This window comes from Coturnix japonica, chromosome 23, assembly GCF_054131305.1.
Source record: "Coturnix japonica strain WE chromosome 23, WE-NBRP24, whole genome shotgun sequence".
NCBI lineage: Eukaryota > Metazoa > Chordata > Aves > Galliformes > Phasianidae > Coturnix > Coturnix japonica.
In genome coordinates this window covers 3048129-3073881 of record NC_140685.1, presented here as the reverse complement: position 1 = coordinate 3073881, position 25753 = coordinate 3048129, and the positions used below count along the sequence as shown (strand labels likewise).

General features: G+C 47.4%; 1 protein-coding gene across 5 annotated transcripts in view; it reads left to right on the top strand.

Annotated features, from left to right (window-relative positions):
• Positions 1–25753, top strand: part of COX10 (cytochrome c oxidase assembly factor heme A:farnesyltransferase COX10) — an 89116-nt gene that overhangs the window by 51303 nt on the left and 12060 nt on the right. For 3 of the 5 annotated variants that reach the window (XM_085522462.1, XM_032448310.2, XM_085522463.1), the window contains 3 exons: positions 2258–2328; positions 19461–19693; positions 20871–21571. In XM_085522462.1, the coding sequence (XP_085378588.1) occupies positions 2258–2328; positions 19461–19693; positions 20871–21571 (1005 nt within the window). Of the gene's footprint in view, positions 1–2257; positions 2329–19460; positions 19694–20870; positions 21572–25753 lie in introns of those variants that run through there. The other 2 variants (XM_085522464.1, XM_015879736.2) reach the window with 1 other exon arrangement.

The window sequence follows — 25753 nt, the reverse complement described above, 5'->3', positions numbered from 1 at the left end:
TAGAGGAAACCAGTATGAAGCAGCTAAGGACAGAAAGCACGGCTGTAAATAACAGTGAGCAGTAGTGTGACAGCTAATCTAAGATTTGTTAGATGTTTGAGATATAATTACTGTATATTAACTAGATGAGATCTACGCAGAGAGTCTGATGAGTCTGCCAGAGAAATAAACCACAAAGTATAGCTGGTGTGATTTATTCTTTTCCGACATGGTGTCTTGGATGCTTGAATGTACTGATAAAAAGTTAGGATGGGGTCTGGAGAATCATTGCCAAGTTTAGTCACTCTGGGACTGTAGATGCTGTAGGTTTAACCCTCTGGCTGTCCTTTGGTGGCTGCCTTCCCAAATACCTATGGGAGGGCATTCCGCCTTGTCTGTCTGGGCTGATGCGTTCAGACTTTGCCTCTATCAGACAGAAGTTTCTTGTTCTATTCAGGACTCAACTGCTATATGAAATATACAGCAATGTGTCACAAACTGATACAGTATTATCACATCATACCAAGTGTGTACCTTTCGATTCTCTCAGCAGCGTTGGGCATCCAACTGTTCTTCATTTCTGCCTTCTTATGTTTCAGCTTGAGTTTAAAACTTAGGCGTTATTGTAGCTTTACCCATCACACACTGAACACCTTTAGCTGTGAGTATTTAAGAGCCGGGATCTCTGTGTGTGCCCAAGTTTCAGCTGGACGTCAGCTCTGGGCGGTCAGTGCAAATACAAATAAAGGAGGTTTGTGCCAACAGAGTGAAACAAAACTGCACACAGCCCAAAATATTTTCAGAAGAGAAAGAAAAGACTTTCGCTCTGCAGAATTTTCCCTTGCATCGCTCCACCAGTCTGATGTCAAATGACATTTTTTCTTCATTTAGCGTAATTGTGTCTGAAATGTAACAGTGAAACAACCCATTAGCAAAATGCTGAGCTGTCAGAAGCAATCACTGCCTTCCAACCCAAACAAAGTGCTTTCCCTTCCCTGGGTGTACTTGTTGCCATTTTGTACAGAGGGTCTTTGTGAGTCTGTCCCCCCCCCCAGCACTCACACCGTGGTGCTGCAGTGATGCAAAGCTGACCCACACCTCAAAGCTGCTGTGCATCGGTGCCTTGGGGCTCGGTGATGCTGGGCTGGGCAACCCACAGCAGGGCTGTTCTTGGTGATCTTTTCCACTCTGCACTGTGGAACACAGCCCCATCAAACAGCAAGGCCAGAAACGTGGCACTGTCAGGATGGGGATGTTTGCAAACTTTGTCTTTTGTCGTGTGAAAGGATGCATCAGCTTGATGAAGCGACATAGACCTTATACAGCAGCAACCTGAAATCCATCTGCAGTCTGACTGCTCAATATGTCCTTCTGATGGCTTGAAATCCTGCTGCTGTTCCTACACATTCACTGTAATTGGGTTCCTGCCCCCAAAACCTCAGACATAACGTCAGTAGAAGATATCCTTTCTATAAATACATATTGCTATGCCTATAAATAGCTTTTGGTGAATCCCTGAAGCATGGTGGTTTTTATATATGTATGTATATTTCAGTTTTTTGTTGCTATTTTGTCCTTTATGCTGCTGCATGGAAAACCACACTCAGCTTTTCCAATGCCGTTCTCTATGAAGCAGCTCTGCAGAAGCCTGCAGGAATTTGTAGCGTGCTGATAGCACTGCCTCAGTGTTCCCATAGGTGGTGTTTCAAGTCAGATTGGGTTGGTGGTGTTAAATAACAACATATGGTGTGCTCGCTGCCTGCAGCCCAAGAGAGGTGCTCAGTGCAGTTTGGGTCGCGTTTCACAAGAGCTGATTGGTTTTTGGGGTGGGTTGTAGGTTCTCGGAAGGTAGAAGATCTCGAAAAAAGGCATCTGTCTTTAAAATACCAAAAGCACAACATTGGTGAGGGCTGTTGGTCTTAATATAAAACCTGGGGCAGAGCTCTGTGTGTGTGTGCATATAACAGCGTGTATAAAGGCTCTGTTTGACCTGTTGAGAACTTGAAATCGGCCTCTGCTTCAAATAAGGAACTTCTGGGGGACTTGAACAAACTATTTTTGTCCTCCAGGTGATTTTCTTTCTAAAGGGATGCCAGAAGTATTATTGCAGACTATCAAAGCTCCATGAAAGGAGTTTGCCATTTTAGTTGCATTTCTGAACCTTCAAAACTTAAGAGATGAAAGCACCTGCAGATGCAGACACGGCATTCCACGCGTGGCACGTTTTCCGGCATCCTTTTCATTTTGGTTCTTCCCTCTTTTTTTTCTATCATTTCAGTTCTTTGAGGTTCCGTTTGACTCGAATATGAACAGGACAAAAAACAGACCCCTGGTGCGAGGACAGATCAGGTAAGGCTGCACACACACACCTGCTTCCAGCTAATGAGCAATGGGTCTTAATGTTGCTTTTATCTGTCTCCAAGTGTCTCTCTTGCTCTCTTCAGATGAGGAAAAAGAGCAATTTGCAGACAAAAGAAACGCAACTCTCTGTTCTTTGATACTGTTTCATGTTTGTGACTTTCATGTGAGGTGTTTGGGTAATCAGCTGTCCTCTGCAATCCCAAACCTTCCACTCGTATTGTGTACTCCTGCACGTGTGACCAGACTCCATGCAGTGCAGCAGGGTGCCATTACGCTCCCTTGAAGGTTTGCATTGGGTTGTAACAACAGATCTTCAAAACTTCCCATCTTGGAATGAACACGAGATGGTGGGCTGTCCTTATCCATCCCCTTTATCTGTTAGACCGCATGCATTCACCTGAGTCTCCTGGGTTGTCATTTCCTGAGCAATGAAACCATCCCATAGAGGCGCTGCTAAAAACGACCTGTGTAAAAGGCTTCCTTTTCTTTTCCCAGTCGTTTTATAATGCACTGTTCTGCCTTTGCCTTTTCTACATGTAAAGCTGGAATGAAAACTCAGAGCGGTGGCATCTAAGAACGTCTGGTACAAGTGTCATCATTTAGCTTCTCATCACCTGTATCTAAATCCAGCAAGAGTGCTGTATGTGCATAGATTTCCCTTCAAAAGATCCTTTAGTCACTCTGTCTTCTGCATTACGTATCAGCTCAGCTTCTCAAAGGCTGTTTCCCAGCTAAAAAAGCAAAGTGGAAAAGAACATCAACAAAAAAACTGTAACTTATTTGCAAACTAAAACTGAGGCCCAATTCATAAATGATTCAACAAACAATTTTAGTATTGCGTTTCCACGATTGGTGCCAAGGATTATTTATAACAAAATCCTGTTTTCCCTTAGGCTTCTGTGAACAGTTGGTCCTATTTATTTCTGTGTTTTATCCATCACCTTTGGAAGACTGAAAAAAAAAAAAAAATGGCGATGGATGAAATTACAAGAAAATTGAGACAAAATAGTAAAGTGAACCTTGAGGGTAAATTTGCTCTCACTGTAAATAGTTAGAGAGCTTCAATAAACTCGTTCTGGTTTGTTCTCAAGGATGGTGCTAATTACAGATGCCTGAGCTGAGTTAATTTTATTTAAAAAACATATTTTAGGGACAACTGCAGTGAGGACATCTGTTGTGCATGCAGAGTGTCCTCCTGTGCAGCACCAGGCGGAGCTGGCTTCCTCTTAGAATCATAGACTCATAGAATGGCCTGGGTTGCAAAGGCCCATAGTGCTCATCCAGTTCCAACCCCCTGCTGTGTGCAGGGTCACCAACCAGCAGACCAGGCTGCCCAGAGCCACGTCCAGCCTGGCCTTGAATGCCTGCAGGGATGCTTTCTCACTTAGGGGGAAAGGTGATGGGGGGGATGCTTTTCCCTTTCATTTCTTCCCCGTTTTTTTGGGGCATAGTCTCGTATTGTTTGCAGGGATTCTGCTGGGAAACCTTCTGACAACTCCTGATTTAGAGAAAGCAATTAGTTGTAGAAGTTTCCAGCATCCTTCAGTGAACTTCACCATCTTCCAACTGCATCACGGACTGACAAAACCATACTTAACGTATTTTCTGCTTTCCCCCCCTTTCATATTTACTTTCACCACAAAATGGTAATGCTAAGGACTTCATGTAATCACTCGTCAATCTATCTACCTTACTGTCAACAGCTAATTTAAAGTTCTTTAAAGTGTCATTTACCTTGAATAATGCCGACCTGATTCCCTGGAGACTTGTGAGCATGCAGGCCATGACTGGCGTTATTTCTTCTGCGGTGTGCCAGAGGAGAGTAATCCAGTGCAAGTGATGTAAGCTTGTTATTTTTTGCCACGTATTCCCTGGTGTTCCTTGAACTCTTTCATTTCTGGCTGGTTAAATAAGACCCTTAAATGATTATCCTTATATAAGTCGAGAACAGGCTGGACAGAGATGGATAAATTGTAGGTAAGAGAATGGTATCTCACCTTGGGGAAAGAACTCAACAAGCTTGGGGTACATATGGAGTTCTTGACTAAAATCTGTCTGACATTTAAGTTTTGATGTTTTCTTTAACTGTTTCATATCATGAGGTCCTTGGTGCCTTTTAAACTCATATCTGTGATATGCAGTGCAAATGAGGCATCATTTTACAGTCCATGCTCATTTTCACTGCTCATAAATAAAACGTAATGGCCTTATTTTTTCATTCTTCCCTTCTCTCTTCACGTTTTATTTAGAGGTTTAGTTCTCACAGGTCCTGTTAGAGAGCTGGTGTAGGACCATGCCATTTGTGCAGTCCAGTGCTGAGCCTGAGACCCCTTTTGAAGACTGAGGAGTCCTTCACTCTGCCTAGTGCTGATTGACTGCACTTCTTTGCAAGGGTTTCCAGTGGCGGTATTGGTGTGAACCTATGCCCATTGAGAAGCTGCATTGGGACCAGGGGATTCTTTTGTAGGCAACTCTCAGATTTTCAGAACTTGGGCCCAAATCAAGCTGGTAACCCTCATCATGAGGTCCTGAGTGTCCCTGAGTCATCCAGCCCTTGGATGAGCTCGTGTCTTCCTTTCCACTAAGCCAACTCATGGAACTGGCTCATTAGATGTGTCATGCTGTAACAGGGAAATTGCTCCCATGTGTTTGGCTTTGTGGCCTTCATTTGCAGCTTCAGCAAAGATTAGATGGGCTTAGTTAGGTTTAAGAGAAGCTGCCATGTAACTAAATCATCGAGTCATTACAGTTGGAAATGACCGCTAAGATCATCATGTCCAACCATCAGCCCATCTCCACCAGCACTGCCCAGTGACCACATCTCTCAGTGCAGCATCTCCACGTCTCTTCAACACCTCCAAGGATGGTGAATCCACCACCAGCCTGGGCAGCCAGGGTAACTTGCTGAGGGCTGGCAGTGTCCGTCAGCATCACTGAGGAACCTGAACATGCTTCAAGGAAGCAGGGCTGTGCTGCAGGGTGTCTGTGTCACCGCAGCCTGTGGGGTTCAGGGGGTGTTTCTATCAGGCAGCTTTATCCATACTGTCACACCAGGCAGCAGCAGCCTGTGAGCCAGGAGCCAGCTCTGCAAAGTACTCAGAAATGATGCAGTTTGGGAAAGGCATTGTTTTCTGTCTGATATAAAGACATATCAGACTATGTTATATTGCATCAACTATATGGCTGAAATAGTTACCCAGACACTTGATGTGCCCCTGCTATAAAACGCTTTGTCCCTGGCTCTGACACCAGGCAAAGCATACAGGCAGGGATGCCAATGGGCCTTGCAGAGCTGGGGTCTCCTGTACATTGGAGACGAGTGCACACATCTTTCTGCCTGCCCCAAACCTGCTGCTGACACCCCTTGGGAAAATTCTGACACTCTTGCTAGGTCTGTGACAAACAGCACCTGATAGTTCATTGACTTCTTGCTTTCCAGCATCCTATTTAATTTGTAGGGCTCTGAAAAAAATTCCCCTCTGAGCAATGAGACGTAACCATCCTTATTCTCTATTCAGAGAGTAATCAGAGACATCCTGTTGCAAAAATAACACGGGTAGACCCAAACACAGCATGCCACTAAACGCCATCCATCATTCCAGCCTGCCCACATGTCCCCTCCCTCCGCTGACCCTCGAGTCTTGTTTGGAAATGCAGACAGCTTCAGATGTTCCTCCTACTTTGACCGTAGTGTTAAACTCATCGGGCCTATTTGTGTTTTGCATTAGAACAACAGCTGATATTATTTTTCCTGCTATGGGTTGTTTTTATGCTCTTGACAAGAAAGAAGTCGCTGCACTCACGCAACCTTAGATTGGACTGAAATGGCAGCAGCTTTTTCTAGTTTCCTGTTGGGTTTGATTTATTCCCTTGCTTCTTACAGTAATGGATTTAATTTTCCTGCAGATTAATTTAAATAAATCTCCAGTATGAGCTGCAGTAGCTGGGTGAGCTTAGCCTCTACTATGACAAGTGTCCTGCTCCATTACATTGTACAGAATGACAGCTTTGATTGCAGTTTGACACGGAGCTGCGTGCGCACTTGTTAGAAAGCATCTGTTTTTATGAACTTATAGTGCTGCTGGATCTGCTGCTCTAAGCACTCATAAAAACTTAATAGTTGTAGGGGAATGGTTTTTCATCTTAAAAACAAAAAAGAAAATAATAATAAGGGGGAGGGGGGGGGAATTTCCATATCCGACATCAAACAGTGTGTTCTCAATAGCTGACTAACTCACAACCGTGTCAACACTGCTCTGCTCTGCATTTTGCAGCTCTTCCCTACACCCATTCCTACAGCCTTTCCTTGGGACTGAAGCCATGATTACTCCCTTAGTTCACCTCTGGGCTCATGTCACCCATGCTGTGCAGGCAGCATCGGGGTGGCTTGGGCTGCAGGGACAGTCCCATCTCCGGTTCCCTGCAGGGGCAGCTGGGATGTTGCCGCAGGTTTTATCCAGCCCTATCCATAAACTCTTCAATATGTGACTAACACGCTGTGGTATTTAACTGTATTCTCCTCATGCAAAATATTTGCTTTCTCAAGTTGCTTTTCCTTGTGCAATTAAGAAGCTTAAGTCTATTAACTTGGCAGAAGGCACAACACGGATAATGCCTCTGATGCTTCAAAAGAAATAAATCTTCATGTTGTTTGGTAAATATTTTTTTCCTGGAATCCCATTAACTCCCTCACTTAGCAATGAACAAGGAGCTGTGTTCTGTATATGAGCTTATGGCCTCTCTTAATTATTACAGCAATTAATGGAGGCTTTAATGCTTTTCCCACTTGTTGACGTTTCTGAGTGCAGTGTTGACTTTGGTCAGTTCAACTCTAAGATAAACTCCTGGAGAATCAGACCAAAAAGAGCTCCAAAGTCAGTAATATTTCACGCTGATGGCTTATGTTTATGAACTGTGGTGACAACTGCAAATACAACTTGAAGGTTCATTATCTGATAGGAAATTGCAGCGTGTCAGGCCTTCCTATTTACTCAGAAACTCATTGAGCCTCAGGACCAGATCTGTCTGGCAATGCGTGAGGCCGAGTTCTCTTTCCATCTCATGGAGCAGACCTACTGCTGCTACAGCAAAAGCACTCCGTGCTGAGAAAATGCATTAAAAAAGAATAGAAAATAATCTCCCATAATCGCTGTTGATATCTCGGGGTAATTAGCTCGATTCTTTGTTTGCTAACACGAATGCAAATCAGGAACGTCTCCACTGGAATTGGTGGAGTTCCACTGATATAAGTGAGAGGAAATCCATGAGTGCTGTGCTGAGACCTGCATGCAGCACTCAGACAGCCCTGGGGTTTAAAGCAGTGGTTTGAAATCTCCCCGAGGCTTTCAGCTCCACTTTGGTTCCCATTTAGGGATCAGCCCCCTCTGAGCCGCTCGGGCTGCTCCCTTGGGTGGTCATTTCAGATGGGTTTTCCTCGTATTTAAGTTAAAACAAATAAAACAGAAACTCCATAAATCTACACTTCTTCAAGGGAAATCGTTGTGAGAGCTCCGATGCTCATTCCCCGCAGGGAAACATCCTGATATTTTGTTTAGAAAATACCTCGTTTTTAAAGGGGCTGCCCTGAGATGGTTCTGAATGATAAAAACTGTTTCTTTTTACAGCGGGAGGTTTTCCTCTTGTTTAAACAGGGCACGATTCAAAGCAGACACCATCACTGCAGCCTTTCCAAGCCGTTTTTTATCCTGCTTGTAGTCAACCTTTATTATTTGGAAACAAGTAAATGCATTCCATTGCCACCGCCACCCTCCTGGCTGCCTTGTTTGTTTTCACCCTGTTCTCCAGAAGCTGTCATTGACTGTATTTGGTAAACAAGAAATGAAAAAGGCAGCTTTATGCTTTTGACACATCCAAGGCCTTGTAGAAGTGTACACGGTGTGTTCTGAACAGCGGGGCATTCTCTGTATTCCTGGCGTGGCCACATTATGGAGAGGTGGGGGGAGGAACCTCGAGGCTAAGACATAGGTTGATGAGGATAGAACCCACATCAAAGGGTGGACTAATGGAATGATATAATGCTTACTGTGTCGCTTTCCCAAGGGGGATATGGATGACAGTACTTATATTTCAATTATCTATTCACTGCCTGCATAGGATGTTGATTAAATGGTTCTGAGGTATTAGAGGCCTTTTGTAGAGCTCGCGGAAAAGTGGTGATACCGCACATTATCCTTAGATCAAAATGTGTATTAGCAGGAAATTATATAGCTCTAACTACATCTCCGTTTTGTTTCTTAAGGCAATAAGGAGTGTGGTTTTAACAACGAACTCTGCATCCAGATTCATTTCAGCTGCAGCAAAGAACCCTCCAGCTCCTGGTACAGCCCTCTGCCCCAGCAGCCCTGCAGCACTCAGCGCGGGCATTCCTTTGTAGGCAGCTCTGTTTGCTCAATATAAATCCTGCGGAAACACTTGACCCCTCACGCCTTGCTGCCTTTCAGTTCAGCCGAGGGGCCTTCACAGCCAAATTATTTATCAGAATCCTTAATTGCGCGCAGAACAGTTGATAAATCGGCGGACATTGTGCCCTGCCTCCCGTTAGGAAGCATCCCAGATGCTCATGTATAAACCAGGAGTCACGGTGCATTTGGCTAAATAGCTGCTCCATCTGCTCACAGGGAGTGCTGCTAATGGAGATGTCTTATCCCCCCCGTGTCAGCTCCATGCTGGGGGGCAGAGCCCTGCTTTGTGCCCTTGCTGTCCGCTGGGATGGCCATTGATTTTTACTTTTCCTTTTGTAACTGCTGCGTGAGGAGTGGTTTTCTATGGAGGTGATGGTGAAATGTTTCCTCTTATGCCTCACAAACAAAAGCCAAATGAAGTTGGAAGCCCAGGATCCTATCTCTGACTCATTCACAGTTTTGTCCTCGTGGCTGTCAAACATTTCAGGTTCATGTTTGTAAATTTTGGCTTAATGCAGTCAAAAGCTCAGCACTTTGTTCCTTCTATTAGTATTAAACCTTATCTGGTTTAACCACAACAGCATCATTATTCACGGAGTGCCAAGTGTCGGAGGAAATGTCACTGCTCAACAAGTCCATTACAGAGCTGCCTCTGATTAGAAGCTGCTATACCCTGAGATCTGTTTACAGTAAGTCGTGTTAGAAGTGCATTTCCTTCTGTGAAGGACAGAGTTTATCATGTCTTACACAAGTTATAATTTACATGTTATCAACTTTGCAAGCCAGATTTAAAAGAGGTTTTTTCTTACAATGTAATTAGCTCCGCTAGCACAGATGCTTGCTCTTTAGTCCTTATTACCAGAGAAGTGGCATTCCTGAGGTTAAGATATCCAGGGAACTTCTTTGATATGTTTTATTTAAACTTTTCTTTTTGCCAGGGTCCTCGAATCACAGGATTATTGTATTCTAAATCATGCCATAAAGGAGCATGAGCCACAATGACTCACAGTGCTGCCTGCGTGTGACAGCATTACGTTTGTGCACTTCAGGGGTACATGGAGGCTTATGTGGGTTTATTTTAGCTGAATGTCTGTAAGATGTAACTCCGGATGCTAACTATATCAGACAAAACACCCAAATAATAATGCAAGAATCCCAAGCCATGATCATTCCCATCCTTTCTGCTGTGGAAAGCAGCAGCTTTGCCTTGATGCCTGGTAGTTGTTGGGCATGGCAGCGCTCATTGTTAAGAAGATGCATGGAGGCTCCTCTACTGCTGGTTCAGCTTCCTTCTTTCACTGAGATTTTGGCTTAAGGTTCTTTTCCCAGAAGCGTGATGTGTTCAATTGTCCTGAAGGGAAGAGGAGCCCTGCCTCTGAGCTTGTTAAGCAACAGAAATGAAAGAGGCTTCTGTTCTCAGTGGACAACACAGGGGCTGGTTCACCTGCCCTGAAGCACCATCAGTGCAATGCAAGGATCTTAAAACTGCAATTTGATGGTCTCAGCTGTTCACTTACTCTTCCTCATTATGGTATCTGCAGCGTGGATCCTCCTCCTGCTGCCGACTGCTGCTTCCTGCCCTGGTGTGTCTGGATGTGGTGGATGACTTCTTTCCTTCATTCTCATTGCTCCCAGGAACGTGTTTAGAGCCAATGATCCTGCACTTCACAACCAAGAATGACTGGACCGCCTTATCACTTTCTGAAGACCACGCTGATTCATATTGTAGCACTTCAGTTTTCTTCCATCTCAATGAGATGGAGAACTGACCTGGGACTTCTTTACTCTCTGCTTTCTAAGCGTTGGCTGTAGGCTGAGCAGCAGCATGTGTTAGATTTAATCACTCTAAATCACAGAAGAAATGTTTCTGGCGAGAACATATTATCCAGTGTGTTTGTCAGCTGGCCTCTGGTTCTTACACAGAGAGAGAACTGAGATCTTGAAATGAAATGAATGGATCACTTAAGTGCCATGCTGTAAGGTTAGCTTTGTTAGGTTAAAGAGGAGGATTTAGTTTAAATATTATGGGGGACATTTTTCAAATTTACTGTGGGTTTGTCTTGTAAGCACTTTAACAAAATATTTACATTTTTGTGACTGCAGGGAAGCTGTGAATATTATTATTCACCCCTTCACTCCTACCTAACAGAGACATATAACAAGGAGCGTGCTGACGCTCGGCAGGGTTGCTCAGGGTTGTTATGGTTAGTGTTCTGCTGTGTATAGCAAACGTAATGAGAGCATAAACATTGGAGAAGTAGGGCTTCTTTTCATTTTTATTCTTTTCCTTTGCCTCCAGTGAAGTGATGGAGCCCAATTGGTGCTTCTGCTTAATACCAAAGGGCAGCATAAAAAGCCGTATTTCTGTCTGACCGCGCTGTTAATAAACCTGCAAGTGTTCCCAGGCTGTGTTAGGTTTATCTCATCCCATCACTGTGGCTGGTGTGGTTCCATCTGTCAGAAGAGCCTCAAACCTCAGAGCAATGGAGGAGCAGATCCCAGCATCGCATCCATGGAGCTGGCTGGTGGGATGGCAGGAGATGCTCAGGAGAAGGCTCTATGCTGAAGGTGGACCTCCAGGTTCTGTTATTTCCAGCTGAGCTGAACTCCTTCTCGTTAGCACGAACGTAGCATCTTTGTGGAAACTTCCAGTGAAATCAATTGAACCGGTTTTGATTTATGCGAGCGTAAAAAAGAGAGATGTGTCCTTCAAGATGAAATGATTCTTTTAAATTAGCCCTGTTTGTTTATGATAGTTTTAAAGTCCCCAGCTCTGGCAAGGGAAACTGAACATCTGCAGCTCAGATTCTTGAGGAGCGAGGGAAACTAATTGCCTCCAATTTGGTTAAAATACAGTGTCAATTACTCCTTTAAACAACAGTGATACACAGCCTTGACAGCGAGGCTTGGGCTCCATGCATGGGTTGTTTCTTCACTGGGAGAGAAATGAATTGACATAGACATGGGGTATTTTATCCTCATTTGTATTTATTTACACTAAGTGAGCTTCTGAACAAGTACATTGGATAGCAAAGCCAGAGCTTGCTTGGCTGTTTAGTGCCCAGACTCCTGAATGCATCTCTCTGACAGCACCCAGCCAGCAATGCTGTTCATCCATTGCTGAGCTCAGACTAGTTCCTCTTCAGCTCAGATTCTGCATTAGAAGTAATTCTTATCATGTTTCATATATATATATATGTATGTATATTTATTTATTTAGATGTGGGGAACAATACAGTCCAATAGGAGCTTATCAGCATCTCTGTTATGGTTCCCCTCAGAAACTGCATTTGCAAAAAGCCAGTTACAAAAGCATTAGCAGGCAGAATTGCAACAGGTGGCTTCCTGCTATCTTAGCAATTGTGGTAGTGTCATACTCACCTAAAGGGAAATTGATATGAAATGCACTTCTTGCAGTGCATGTAGAATGTGGTGTGCTATAGAAACAGCTTTTGGGACAAGATGCCTGCAGGGAGTTTGTTCACAGTGCAGACCAGAGGTTGAATCATTGGCAGAATGAAGATTTCTCTGCTAGTTAAGATTTAACATTGAGTAATTCATTAAGGTAATGAAGAATGGGATTTGACAACGCTCCCATTCATTTGCTCCTTCTAACGGACATCTTGTCAATCATTGGTGGTATATGACAGACAAGTGCATATTCTGATGCTTTGGAGCCAAGGGGGGAAAAAAACAAATTCCCAATTAAAAGTTTCATGTTTTAATTTTAAAATAAATCATCCTCCAGCCCTTATCATGAGTCACGAACTTTCTTTCTTGACTGAGAAGAGAACAAATGGGTGCATATGAGCACCTCTATCAGGAGGCTGGAGGGCGTTTTCATGCTGCTCAGCCACAGCTTAACCATAGATGGTCCGGGAAGGAGAGAACAGGTCATGGGTGTTCAGTGATGCTTCTAGCATCAGATCAGTGTAATTTCTTCAGTTGGAAAGAAATACCATTCCTCGAAGCAAATCAGTTCGGTAGCTGAAAGCTATCACTGCATATAAAAATATTGTGTTAGTCATGCTTTAAGTGCCGTATGAAATGAAGATGTGCTGTCTCAAGGCTGCGCTGATTGGGGTCGTGCTGCACCGCTTTGATTCAGGCTCAGAGTGTGGATGTTTCTTCTATCAGGTGCATCCCCCCCCTTGTCCATCCAAAAGGCTCTTCTGGAATTTAATACCTTTTGCAGAGAAATTAAAATCATTTTAGCAAAATCAAACACTCATTCATTCATGATGAAGCTACTGAGCCCAGGCGGTGCTGTTCCAGTTTCAGTTTCCATTAGCTTTGTTGTTATTACTATATAACTTTTACAGCTGACAATGGTCATGAATATGGTTTTTATTACTAAATATATAAATATGCAGCCTGAAAGGATTTGTGTGGAAAGTTTAAAATTCAATTTCACTGTTGGTAGATTGCCATCATTCAGTTGTCTGCCATGATTACTAATTGGGTTTGAAAGATCTGTTCCTTACTTTGAGCTTTCGAAGCTGTCGGAGTGGTTTTTTTAGCCTCCCATCACAATCATTTCAGGGAAGCTACCGTTGCTATTCGGGGCAAAATGTGCCTTTTTGCAGCTTTCTGGCTGGTTTTTCGCCATCAGCTGAGTGCCAGAAGGCTGCCCTGCTTCTGGCTGCAGGCATCTGGGGAAGCAGGGCTGGAAACTGTGCAAACACAGCCCAGATGTGTGCTGGAAAAAGACGGACTTTCCTCCCCATTACCTAAGTCAGAGGAGCAGGAAGGCTTCTATACGGTCATATGTTGTTGCAGTGTGTAACGTCCTCGGCTCCTCGCTTCCTTTCCATGTGAGGTGGGATTGCTTGTAGCTGCAGGGCTTGGTGGCCTTCCTGAATCCTCTTGGTGGGTCTGAAAGAGTTTTCAAGGTGGGTCTGGCAGTTCTGGGTGCTGATCCTTCAAAAAATAAATAAAAAGTAAGAATCTGCAGGCTGAGGGAGGTGGCCCAGACATAGCTCAGCTCCCTATGGCAGTTGTGGTGATCCCACCCTGGCAATGGTTTTTTAGGACTGGCTTTTGGCAGTCCTTCATGTTGTCTGGCCACGGGAGCTGAGAAGATGCCAAGCAGAAGTGCAGAGGCGGTGGTTTTCTGAGCGGGGCCAGGTGCATTGGGAATGGGGAGCTCTGTGGATCCTCCTCTTGCGGAGTCGGCTTTCATGGCTGCAGGAACATCCAAAGGGACGTGACTTCAGTTTGAATAACCTCTTGTTTCTGTTGGAAAATGCAGAAACCTCAGCCCGATGCTTTAGTCTGAGCTTGTAATTGGCTTCAGAAGCCCGAATAGCTTCTTGCTGACCTGGAAAAAGTTGGGAAGAGGGGCTTCCTCTGTCAGCCGGGCTGGCAAGGAGTATGGGGACGTTTTTAGTACCTACCGATTCCAGAAATAATAAGTAGCTTATGATACTAACTCCTCAAATCTGATTTTAATTATGGCTTTAGAGCAGCATTCTTGCACTGGACTTGTGCCTCAGACTGAGATGGCAGAATAGAGCTGCTGAGATGCGGACCAGGCTGGTATTGCCAATGTCTCCCTTAGAGCCTCACTATTTTCAGCCCAACCTAGTTCTGGCTGTTCCTCTTTTTATTGCAGCAAATTGTTTTGACACTGTTTGCAGCTGAAATCTTCATCCAGAGCAACAATACTGAGATTGATCTGAGGCATCAGTCTACCCTTTACTGCCTTATTTCCCTGTCCCAGTGGAGAGTGATGCAGGAGGTGGGGGCGTTTGTTCCCTGCATCCCATTTCTCACCAACCCCTCCTGCTGGTTTTAGGTCTTCATCTTGCATTGGGCAGAATGATCCTGTGGCTCCAGAGGCTGTTGTTGATAATAATAAGGTCTAATACAAAATACTTGACCAGGAATGTGAGCATTTCAATCCGCTGAGGTGTTCTGTGCATGCTGCACTAAACAAAAGGGCGCTGTTGTTTTCTTTGATCTGTTGGGTTTTTTTCCAATTTGCCATTTTGGAAGTGGGTGATGTTTCCTTAAAAGGTTTTTGACAGACAGGGAGAAGAGAGAATTTGTTTTCTTACCTTCTGTATTAGGCTTTGAATCTAATTTTCAAACATAAGCACTTGCGCTTCACCTGAAAAATATGCAGGCGGTCTTAAATGGACACTTAGATTCAAGCTCTCGCTTTTATGTAAATATGTTTTGTGTGCCCAATTTCCCATTAAAGCAAGGTCACAGATTAAGTTTCTTATGTATTTACACAACATCTGAGCATGTATTGCATGCAACTGCCGATTGCTTGAATGCACCTATTCAGAATGCATACAGGCCGTGTGGATGTGCTGGTATCTGAGTATCAGTGCATTCACAGAGCCACGTCCAAGTGTTAGGTGCTGATACTGGAATTTGTCATGTTTCTGAAGGCTGGTGTGTGTTGAGATGAAGTAATTTCTGGGTAATTTTTGGATGTCATTTGTTTTTTAAATTCATTATCTCCTCTTAATATGCTTTTTCTAATTTGTGGCTCTATCGGTGCTTTGATGGCCATCTTCCCAAAATGTTTTGCCAAAGGCAGCACAGGAGAGCATGCACAGCAGTGAAGCTATTGATCTCTGTACACATTAAGCTCGCTAATGCTGCTGTGAAGTAGGTAAGATAATACGTTAATTTTATAGATGGGCAAACGCTTTAATTTGTTTTCCCTGCTCCATTTTTCCAAGTAACACCAGGAGTCAATAAGCACTGTTACCCATGCTCTGGAGCCTATTAAATAATCATGCTTCATGTGTGTGAGATCATTATATACGTGCAACCAGCTCATCTGTAAGTGTCACCTGGATCCAAAGATGCTGCTATTCCTCGTGGATCACAGCAGGCTGCTGTGCTGCCCATGTCACCATCAGCAATGTGATGGGTGAGGGTCCTCTCCTGGATGCCACTACTGGGATGGGTTCATCGTGGGTGAGCTGAGCAGGAGAGGCATCTCAGCAAATTCTCCTTGGATCTGGAGGGGTTTGGTTGTTTGGCGCTCAAGCTGAAGTTCTTTCAGGAGCTTTTAGCTGAAGGTCAGTGTCTTTGCTCACTATTATTGGGCATTTGCGTTCTCAATGACAGAGAGAAGAGGGTTGAGGCAGAGCCTCCGGTTTTTGGTTTTCCTGGAGGAGGTGTCGTATGTGGTGACATACGTGGGTATTTTAGCGTTGAAATGTGAAGAGAACTCATTTGGCACTTGTAGTATTTTTCCAGAGTCTGATTTTAATCAGTCAAATAACTGAAACCAACTCCTCCCAAGAATCCATCATAAAACCCGGTTTCTTACTCAATATGTTTGCTTTCCCAGCTAGCTGCTTGGCCAATTTTCCAATGGAAGACTGCCTTTTTTATTCCCATGAGAGTGATTCCCTCAGCATAAGTGAACGCCCAAGTGAAATGAAGCTTATGTACCAGCGTCTGTCATCATCCTGCACTTATTGGAGGGGTTGGTTTAGGGATGAAGGAAACCAGCAGAGAGCCCGTAGCCCATTCTCAATGCCACATGAGAATTCCATGGTCTTGGGGTCCCCTTGTTCCTGGGAGGACTTTGTGGACCTTATGTGGGATAGAGCTGGTGACAGCTGAGCATCACAGCCTTCCTCCTGCTGCAGGCTGGGATCCTCATCCCCTTGCTGCCTCAGTGAGGTACAGGCAATGAACTGTGTGCCAAACCAATGAGCATCACATCTCATCCATGAGTTCTGACAGGTCTTACGTCAGCAGGGAGATATATCATGGTCCCTAGGAGACCATCAGCTATTAGAAATCAGGGTGCCCTTAAACTGCTTGACTTAAAGGTGTGTCAAGCATTCCTTCTTAAAGTCCTCTAAGACACGAAAGTGGTAAAAACTGCAGCAATAACTGAAAATTCTCTGCCTTTTCCTCAAATATGGCCTCTTTTTCTGTGAGATGTTGCTTATCCATCTCCTAGGCTTTATCAATATGATGTATTTATGGGACAGTGAACTGAATTCTGCCTGGTTTGTCTCCAAGAAAGCAAAGTCCTAATTTCTGAGTGTGTAGTCTTTGTAACGCCAAGGAGTTTTATGGGGCAGAAATAACAAAGCTGAATCATCGGATCACAGTGGGAGTTTCTGATCTCAGTTGGTGTTTCTAGTGCAGGCCCTTGTCAGTCAGACAATTAGTCTTTGAGAAGGATTTTACAGTTGCTTGGTTTTTGAGGGGAGAAGTAGGAAATAGGATACTTTCAAGGTGTCTAAAACCTGCATGTGAAGAACGGCCATCGCTGACTTGATGCCCTCCACTGAGATCATTAGGAATGTACGTTGATCAAAGTGCCTTCAGGAGCCTCCTTTTGAAAAGGAGCAAAAATTAAAGAGGTTCTGCTCCCATCTCCTGAGGAAGGGATGAAGGAAATACTGAATTTCTTATCAAATGTTGTGGGTTTCCCATCCCCACAGCTGCCCAAGGCCAGGCTGGATGGGCTCCGGGCAACCTGATCTGGTGCAGGGCAGCCAGCCCATAGCAAGTGGGTGGAACTGGATGATCCATAAGGTCCCTTCCAACCCAACCACTCTGTAATTCTGTGGTTCTGTGATTAAATTCTGGTGTCAGCCTTTCATCACCAGCTCTTGATGCGTGCTGGGCCTTTCATTTGGAGCAATACAGCTGAGTCTTCACTCTTGATTAGCGAGAAGAAAGCTCATTGCGTTGGGTCAAACCGAGTCCTCATTGAGGACGTGCACCCCATAGGAGTGCCTGGTTCTGAGAATCCTGCTGGTCTTTTGTCACCTCCAGTGCATGCATTGTGCCAGTCTGGTGCTCAGCCGTACGTCTGGCTCTGTTTTATTCAGCCACCAGTCAGGATGGATTTGTTTAACCAAAACCAGTCAGGCTTTCACTGTAGAGGGGCAACACGCAGAAAGAGTAGTGTTTGTAGTCAGCGCTGAGACACCTCGCCATGCAGACTGTGTTGTGTTGCCTTTGCATAGCAGAGCATTGCTAGCTGCAAACCCGAAGGGCACGGCACCTCCTGGCTCCCTCTGCAATGTGTTCTCAACCTGTAGGCCTTGCTCTGTTGTTGGGCAGCCAGGCAGCATCCTGCTCCATCTGTTCCTGCCGCTCCATTACCTGTGTTGGGATGTATTGACTCAGTCCATTTAATTTGAATCAGAGGCAGGGTGTGAGTTTTGCTCGCTGTAATTCTTGTGGTTATTTAGGATTTTCATACAGTAATAGTTTGATGAAGGCTTTAAAAAGGTGGGTTTTTTGGCTGATAAAACACTCATAAAATTCATCCCCACCAGCATATTCTCCTTATGAAGCTGGAGCAGTGCTTGCAACACGTATTTTAAGGTTAAAGGTTTGTCCAGAGGGCAGAGTGATGGTAGAATACAAAGGCTACATAGTTTTAAATGAGACAAAATGTGTAAAGCTAAAGTTCACACGCAGACATTTGCTGCAAGCACATTTATTTTCTGCTCTTATATATATATGACTGAAAGCGTGTATTTAATGCAGCTCAGTTAATGACATTTTTCTCCCTTCCAGAGGTCTCCCATACATTTCAGTACTTAAAGGGGGGCTGTAAGAAAGAAGGGGACGGACTCTTAAGCAGAATCTGATGTGACAGGACAAAGGAAAATGGTTTCATTTAGGTTGGATATACCCTAAAGGTGGTGAGGCAGTGGTACAGGTTGCCCAGAGAAGCGGTGGTGCCCCATCCCTGCAGTCAGCCAAGGTCAGGGGATGGGCTGTGAGCACTGATGGAGCTGTGGGTGTCCCTGCTCAGTGCAGGGTGTGGAACCAGGTGGCCTTTAGAGTCCCAACTCCAACTATTCTGTGATTCCATGATTATTTCTCTCAGTGGCATTTAGTTCCCTTCCAACTTTACCTGATACCCCTGAACAAGCTCATTCGAAGAGATCGCCAGCAGCGTGTTGACCTGATGCAAAGGAACACAAACAAAGCTTCCTCCGTGTTGTGTCACGGTGCTTGCTGCCTGTGAATGTGGTTTTGGTAGCCAAACAAAAAAGCCTTGTTCGTTGTGTTTGGATGTTTGTTGTGGAACTTATTAGCAGAAGTTTACACAACTTCAACCACTTTCTTAACAGATTTTAAAAGGAGTTTCCAGCTTTCCCTGAGCCCATAGGGCTGTTGCATGGTAAAAATCAACAGAAATAATTCACATCTTTTTTTTGTCTGTCTGGTTCTTTCAGGCAAACCTGAAATATCTTTGGTTAATTCCTCCCTTAGAAGATTTCAGTTTGGTTTTGTTACCAGAATGGCTTTGCTGTGCTCCCCCTGCCCAGCACAGTCCGTGAGCTTAATGGCAACGTAGAGAATTCAGTCATTTTCAGTAAAGCCAAAAATTACTTTGTTTCTGTTAGCATAATTTCCAAATGATTGAATGTGCTCTTTTCCTCTTAAACGCTTCCTCATTTTGTGTCTAACTCTGTTGTATTTCAGCCAAAGAGCCCCTTGGAAAATTGCAATCAGTTACAATTCTGGCAGGCTACAACCGTGCTCATTCATTCTGAACACTCAGTGCCATTTCCAGAGGTCAAAATCTACTAAGATTACAATAAAAGAAAATGATCTGCTGGAAGCACCGCTTGCATTGACCTCCATTGCTTAAACTTATTTGGCAAAGGCAACAGTGAGGTGTATAAAAATAACCTCTCGTGGCAAACCTTCTCTAATGCAACCCCTGCTCTCCTCCTGCAGCCCCCTGCTTGCCGTGTGCTTTGCAGCATCTTGTGGCATTCCTGGCATCGCCCTGCTGACCATGGGGGTCAACCCCCTCACCGGAGCCCTCGGAGCATTCAACATCTTCCTGTACACCTGCTGTTACACACCCATGAAGAGAATGAGCATCGCCAACACTTGGGTGGGAGCCGTTGTCGGAGCCATTCCCCCTGTCATGGGCTGGACTGCAGCGACTGCAAGTCTTGATGCTGGTAAGTGGAAAATCCATGTTGAAATCTTGGGGGATTGGTTGTTAGCTTTGCCTTTGGGACACCTAAAAATACCTGCACAAAAGGCAATGCGTAATGAATTTTCTTAAGCTCTTCTCTTTCTGCTTGTTGGCCTGATACGGCTTCATAAGTGCAGCTGTTACGGTGCAAACATCAGAAAGTACTATTACATCACAATGAGCATGAGGATGGAAGAAGTAGGCCTGATGGTAATGATCCTTGTATTGCATTTTAAGGGCAAACATGAGGTAGTAAAAAATGCATGTCCTAAACAGTATGTGTTTAGAACATATTAAAAGGAAAATGAGGAATGTGGTTCATGTGGAAGAAAATACCGATCCCATTCGTCCATCTCAATATGGTGTTCAAACTGGAGTACGCTCTCTTGATTTCTCATTGTGGAAATCAACTTACAATTCTGTGGCCTCACCCAGGCCCAGGAGAAACCTACATGCATAGGGACAGCAAATGCAACAGTGTCATCAATAACACAGAGACTTTTCCTTAAAATAAAGGAATAAAATATGTTTTATTGTCTCTAAAATTACACAAAGATTGCTGTTGGTCTCCCAACCCAAGAGCCGTGCTCAGCCCCGCAATGGGTGCAGGCCTAGCGCCGCCTCTTGGGGGATGGGGACGAATCCGGGGGGCAGCTGCTGGCCCTCCTCTTCGGGGGGCGTTGGGGCCCCCCAGGCGAGCGGTCCGTGCCCTGGGCGGAGGGGCCCGCTGCCGCCGCCTGCCCTGGCTCCTCCTGTGGCTCCTGCGTTGACACGGGGGCGGCGGGCTGGGGCTCGGGCCCCCCATGAGGGACGCCGGGGAGCTGCTCAGCGCTGGGGCCTGCAGGGCTGGCGGAGCGGCCCGGGACGGAGGCAGGAGGCTCCTGCTGGGAGGTGGCAGGGCTGGGGGTGTCCGCGGGGCTGTCCTGCCCTCCTGCTTCACGGGCAGCCTGGCTGTGCTGCTGCCGGCGGAGCTCTGGGCCGTACAGGGCTGTCACGGTGTTGATGAGCCCTGCCACAAACTGCTCCGTGTGGTCTTGAAGGTGGGTCTCCATAGTCAGGATCAGGGCAACCTCGTCCAGCCCATATGCGCACAGGAAGTTCATGATGGCAGTCCGTGCTGCAGCCACCTCCCACCACTCATCCTCGGTGATCCTCTGCAGCTCCTGCTGGATCCACTGGAGCAGTGGGCCGAGGTCTCCCGGATCTCCTCGGAAGAAGTCCGCCCAGACCTCGGCTGGGAAGCTCTGCTCAGCAGCCACAAGCTGCGGCTGTGCAGAGCCCTGCTCGTCCTCCTGCTCGTCCTCGCAGTGCTGTGCAGGCTGCGGGATGGGGCACTCAAGGTAATCGTCCTCCGAGCGCACCGAGAACCGGATGGTCTCGATGCTCTCCTTGCAGACAGCACAGGTGGGCTGCTGCTTTGCCCACCGCAGCGCACAGCCCAAGCACAGCTGGTGCCAACAGGGCATCATGTAGGCCGCCTCGTCCCGGCTCTGCCCGCAGATGGGGCAGGTCCATTCCGAGGGCAGCTCCATGGCCCCGGGCTGTGCGGTGGGCTGGGGAGAGCCGAAGTGGGAAAGCTGCTCCCTTGGCTCGCGCTGCAGCGGGCAGGAGCTGTCAGCAACTGCAAAAGAGAAGAGGCTGCGGTCACTCACTGTGCCCGGGGCGGCAGCCGCAGCAGCAGCGATGCCCCGGTCCCTCAGCACAAAGCCCCGTGTCCCCACACCGCTCACCTCCGCTGCTGCGAGCGCACCCTGCGGGCCCCGGCTGCCTGAGCCAGGCAGGGCCGGGGGAACGTTGGCGATGCTGTGGGCTGAGCACCAGGAACTGCTGCCGGCAGCCCCACAGCACGGCCCAAACTTAATCTCGTTGGCGGCTCCAAGTCTCGCTGCTGCGCTCAACCAGAGTCCAGGCACGAGTGATGCCGGGCTCTGCTGCGCCCCAGCTTCTGCAGGGGGGGTCGGTGAGGTCACAGCCATCTCCCGCTGCTGTCACAGTTCCTTGGTCGGTGACCTGGCAGCAAAGGGCTGTGTGTATTTGGGCACCAGGCTGGGCCTACGTTGCCCTCCATCCTTCATTGACTGTCCTTTGTGCAGCTGATAGATTTGGGAAAATAAAGGTTGCACACACACTATCTCCATATCAATCTTTCCTCTGCTGTTTGTTTAGCATCATAGAAGGATAGGAAGGCTTGGGTTGGAAGGGACCCCAATGCTCACCAGTCTCCAACCGCCCTGCTGCAGGCAGGGCAATCAACCTCAACATGTAATACTGGACCAGGCTGCCCAGTTCCCAGTGCAAGCTGGCCTTCTCCAAGCACGGGGCATCTACAGCATTTCTGGGCAGCTGTTCCAGCACCTCACCACTCTCTCTGTGAAGAACTTCCCCCTGATATCCAACCTAAATCCAGCCCTCTTCAGCTTAAAACTGTATCCCCTTGTCCTGACACCATCTACCCTTGTGAAGAGTTGACTCCCCTCCTGCCTGTGGTCTGTCTTCAGGTACTGATAGGCCGCAACGAGGTCACCGCTCAGCCTTGCCTTCTCCGGGCTGAGCAAGCCCAGCTCCCTCAGCCTGTCTTTGCTGGGGAGGTGCTGCAGCCATCTGATGATCTCTGTGGCCTGCTCTGGACCCTCTCCAACTGCTCCCTGTCTTTCTTGTACTGGGGGTCCCAGGCCTGGTCACAGCACTCCAGACGGGGCCTCACAAGGACAGAGCAGAGAAGGACAATCACCTCCCTGTGCCTACTGGCCATTCCTCTCCTGATGGAGCCCACGATAATGTTTGCTTTCGGTGCTGAAAGGCACAAAGCTGGCTCATGTTAAGTTCTTCATCCACCAGGGCCCCCAGGCCCTTCTCTGCAGGGCTGGTCTCAAGGCCTGCTCCTTCCCCTCTGTATGTTTACCTGGGATTCCTCCAGCCCTAGTGCCAACCCTGGCACTTTACTGTGTTGAATCTCATTAGATTCTCCCAGGCCCACCTTTCAAGTCTGTTGAGGGCCCTCAGAATGGCATGTCTTCCTTCCACTACTTTATACCTCCTGGTACCTGGATACTTTTTGACGTGTTCTGGTTCACAAGCAGCACCAACTGGGGGCAATGCCTACACCCGGGTTCCTTTCTACAGCCCCTGCACACCGCACAGCAGGCTGCTTGCTCACGCTTTCCTGTGTAGTGTATGTCACAAGCTGGCTTTAGCAAGGGTCTGGATGGGGGGATTTCCACAGGGCCCTTCCTGCCCCTACGCTTCTGTGGTTGTGTGCCTGGAGATTCTTCCTTATCAGTTGTTCTGGAAGCAAGAGATGCTGGTTGGCATTTAGAGTCTGGCATCAGTAAATCTCCAAAGGGTTCCCATTAATCCCATTCACCCACCTCAGTGTGACCTGCAAATGCGAGCATCCTCTCCTTGGTGCTAGTAGTGAAAGTTATGGTTCTGTGTCTTCTCCCAGCATCAGGAGATGCTGGAGAAACCGAGGTGTGGAGGGGCATCAAACCCAATTTCATCGTGAATAACGCGGAGACCTTTTATAGTTTTTTGCAATTTATTAATTATCCATAAACAGATGGAGGTTGTTGTTGTTCTCCCAACCCCAGAGCCGTGCTCATCCCCGCAGTGGGTGCCGGCCTAGCGCCGCCTCTTGGGGGATGGGGACGAATCCGGGGGGCAGCTGCTGGCCCTCCTCTTCGGGGGGCGTTGGGGCCCCCCAGGCGAGCGGTCCGTGCCCTGGGCGGAGGGGCCCGCTGCCGCCGCCTGCCCCGGCTCCTCCTGCGGCTCCTGCGGGGACACAGGGGTGGCGGGCTGGGGCTCAGGCCCCCCATGAGGGACACCGGGGAGCTGCTCAGCGCCGGGGCCTGCAGGGCTGGCGGAGCGGCCCGGGACGGAGGCAGGAGGCTCCTGCTGGGAGGTGGCAGGGCTGGGGGTGTCTGCGGGGCCGTCCTGCCCTCCTGCTTCACGGGCAGCCTGGCTGTGCTGCTGCCGGCGGAGCTCTGGGCCATACAGGGCTGTCACGGTGTCGATGAGCCCTGCCACAAACTGCTCCGTGTGTTCTCGAAGGTGGGTCTCCATAGTCAGGATCAGGGCAACCTCGTCCAGCCCATATGCGCACAGGAAGTTCATGACGGCAGTCCGTGCTGCAGCCACCTCCCACCACTCATCCTCGGTGATCCTCTGCAGCTCCTGCTGGATCCACTGGAGCAGTGGGCCGAGGTCTCCTGGATCTCCTCGGAAGAAGTCCGCCCAGACCTCGGCTGGGAAGCTCTGCTCAGCAGCCACGAGCTGCGGCTGTGCAGAGCCCTGCTCGTCCTCCTGCTCGTCCTCGCAGTGCTGTGCAGGCTGCGGGATGGGGCACTCGAGGTAATCGTCCTCCGCGCGCACCGAGAACCGGATGGTCTCGATGCTCTCCTTGCACACAGCACAGGTGGGCTGCTGCTTTGCCCACCGCAGTGCACAGCCCAAGCACAGCTGGTGCCAACAGGGCATCGCGTAGGCCGCCTCGTCCCGGCTCTGCCCGCAGATGGGGCAGGTCCATTCCGAGGGCAGCTCCATGGCTCCGGGCTGTGTGGTGGGCTGGGGAGAGCCGAGGTGGGAAAGCTGCTCCCTTGGCTGGCGCTGCAGCGGGCAGGAGCTGTCAGCAACTGCAAAAGAGAAGAGGCTGCGGTCACTCACCGTCCCTGGGGCGGCAGCAGCAGCAGCAGCAGCAATGCCCCGGTCCCTCAGCACAAAGCCCCGTGTCCCCACACCGCTCACCTCCGCTGCTGCGAGCGCACCCCGTGGGCCCCGGCTGCCTGAGCCAGGCAGGGCCAGGGGAACGTTGGCGATGCTGTGGGCTGAGCACCAGGAACTGCTGCCGGCAGCCCCACAGCACGGCCCAAACAAAATCTCGTAGGCGGCTCCAAGTCTCGCTACTGCGCTCAACCAGAGTCCAGGCACGAGTGATGCAGGGCTCTGCTGCGCCCCAGCTTCTGCAGGGGGGGTCGGTGAGGTCACAGCCATCTCCCGCTGCTGTCACAGTTCCTTGGTCGGTGACCTGGCAGCACAGGGCTGTGTGTATTTGGGTGCCAGGCTGGGCCTATGTTGCCCTCCATCCTTCATTGACTGTCCTTTGTGCAGCTGATAGATTTGGGAAAATAAAGGTTGCACACATTTCCCATCTCCACACAGATTCTTCTTCTGTGTATTTACTTTTGTGACAAGCGTTTTGTCCTGTTCTGGTTCTCATTCAATACCAATTGGTGGCAGTGTCTTTGTCCAGGTTGCTTTCTGTCCCAGCTGCTCACAGCACAGCAGGCTGTTTGCTCATGTCTTCCTGTACAACCTGCAGTAGGGAATCTGCATTAGTGGGGTTGGACTGGGGGATCTGCGGACCCTTCCAGCCCCTACAGTTCTGGTATTCTGTTATAATTTCAGTATGAATCCATTACACAATTAGATCTGACTTTTCAGTTAGGAGCTTTTAGCAGGAACTCACAGATGTGTTTACTACTGTCTTTCCACAAGCCAGAAAATATCTTAGGAAGATTAATTTATTGGTGTTTCTTTTTTAATTGGTCACTTTTAGACACTTATAAATGTTCCTTTCCCCAGCTCCTTGAAAAGCAAACAAGAACTTCTATTTTAGTAACTGTGAACCTTTTTTTTAACGTCTCTCATAAAACACTGATCTCTTCAGCAGCAACTCTGACACAATTAGGGCTTGTTTGTCCTGCCAGCTACAAGCTTAAGAGTCAAAGCAGCTCTGCATAGTTATATTCTGAGGAAACTCATGGAGTTCAATTGGCAGGTTTGTTAAGAATATTTGTTAGCTCACATTCATCCAACAACACCACTTTTACTTTATCAGAATCTGTGCATCTAAATGTTTCTTGACCGCTGGTGAGTCCACCACCCCTGGAGGCGTTCAAGAAACGTTTCGATGAGGTCTTGACATATTCAGACATACATATTTAGCCTTATAAATGATACGGGTATGCCTATGTAGTGTCTTGTGTTAAGGAGTGCCTAACAAAGGTCATCAGGAGCTTTGTAGTTCTGAAGCGAGTGATTCAAA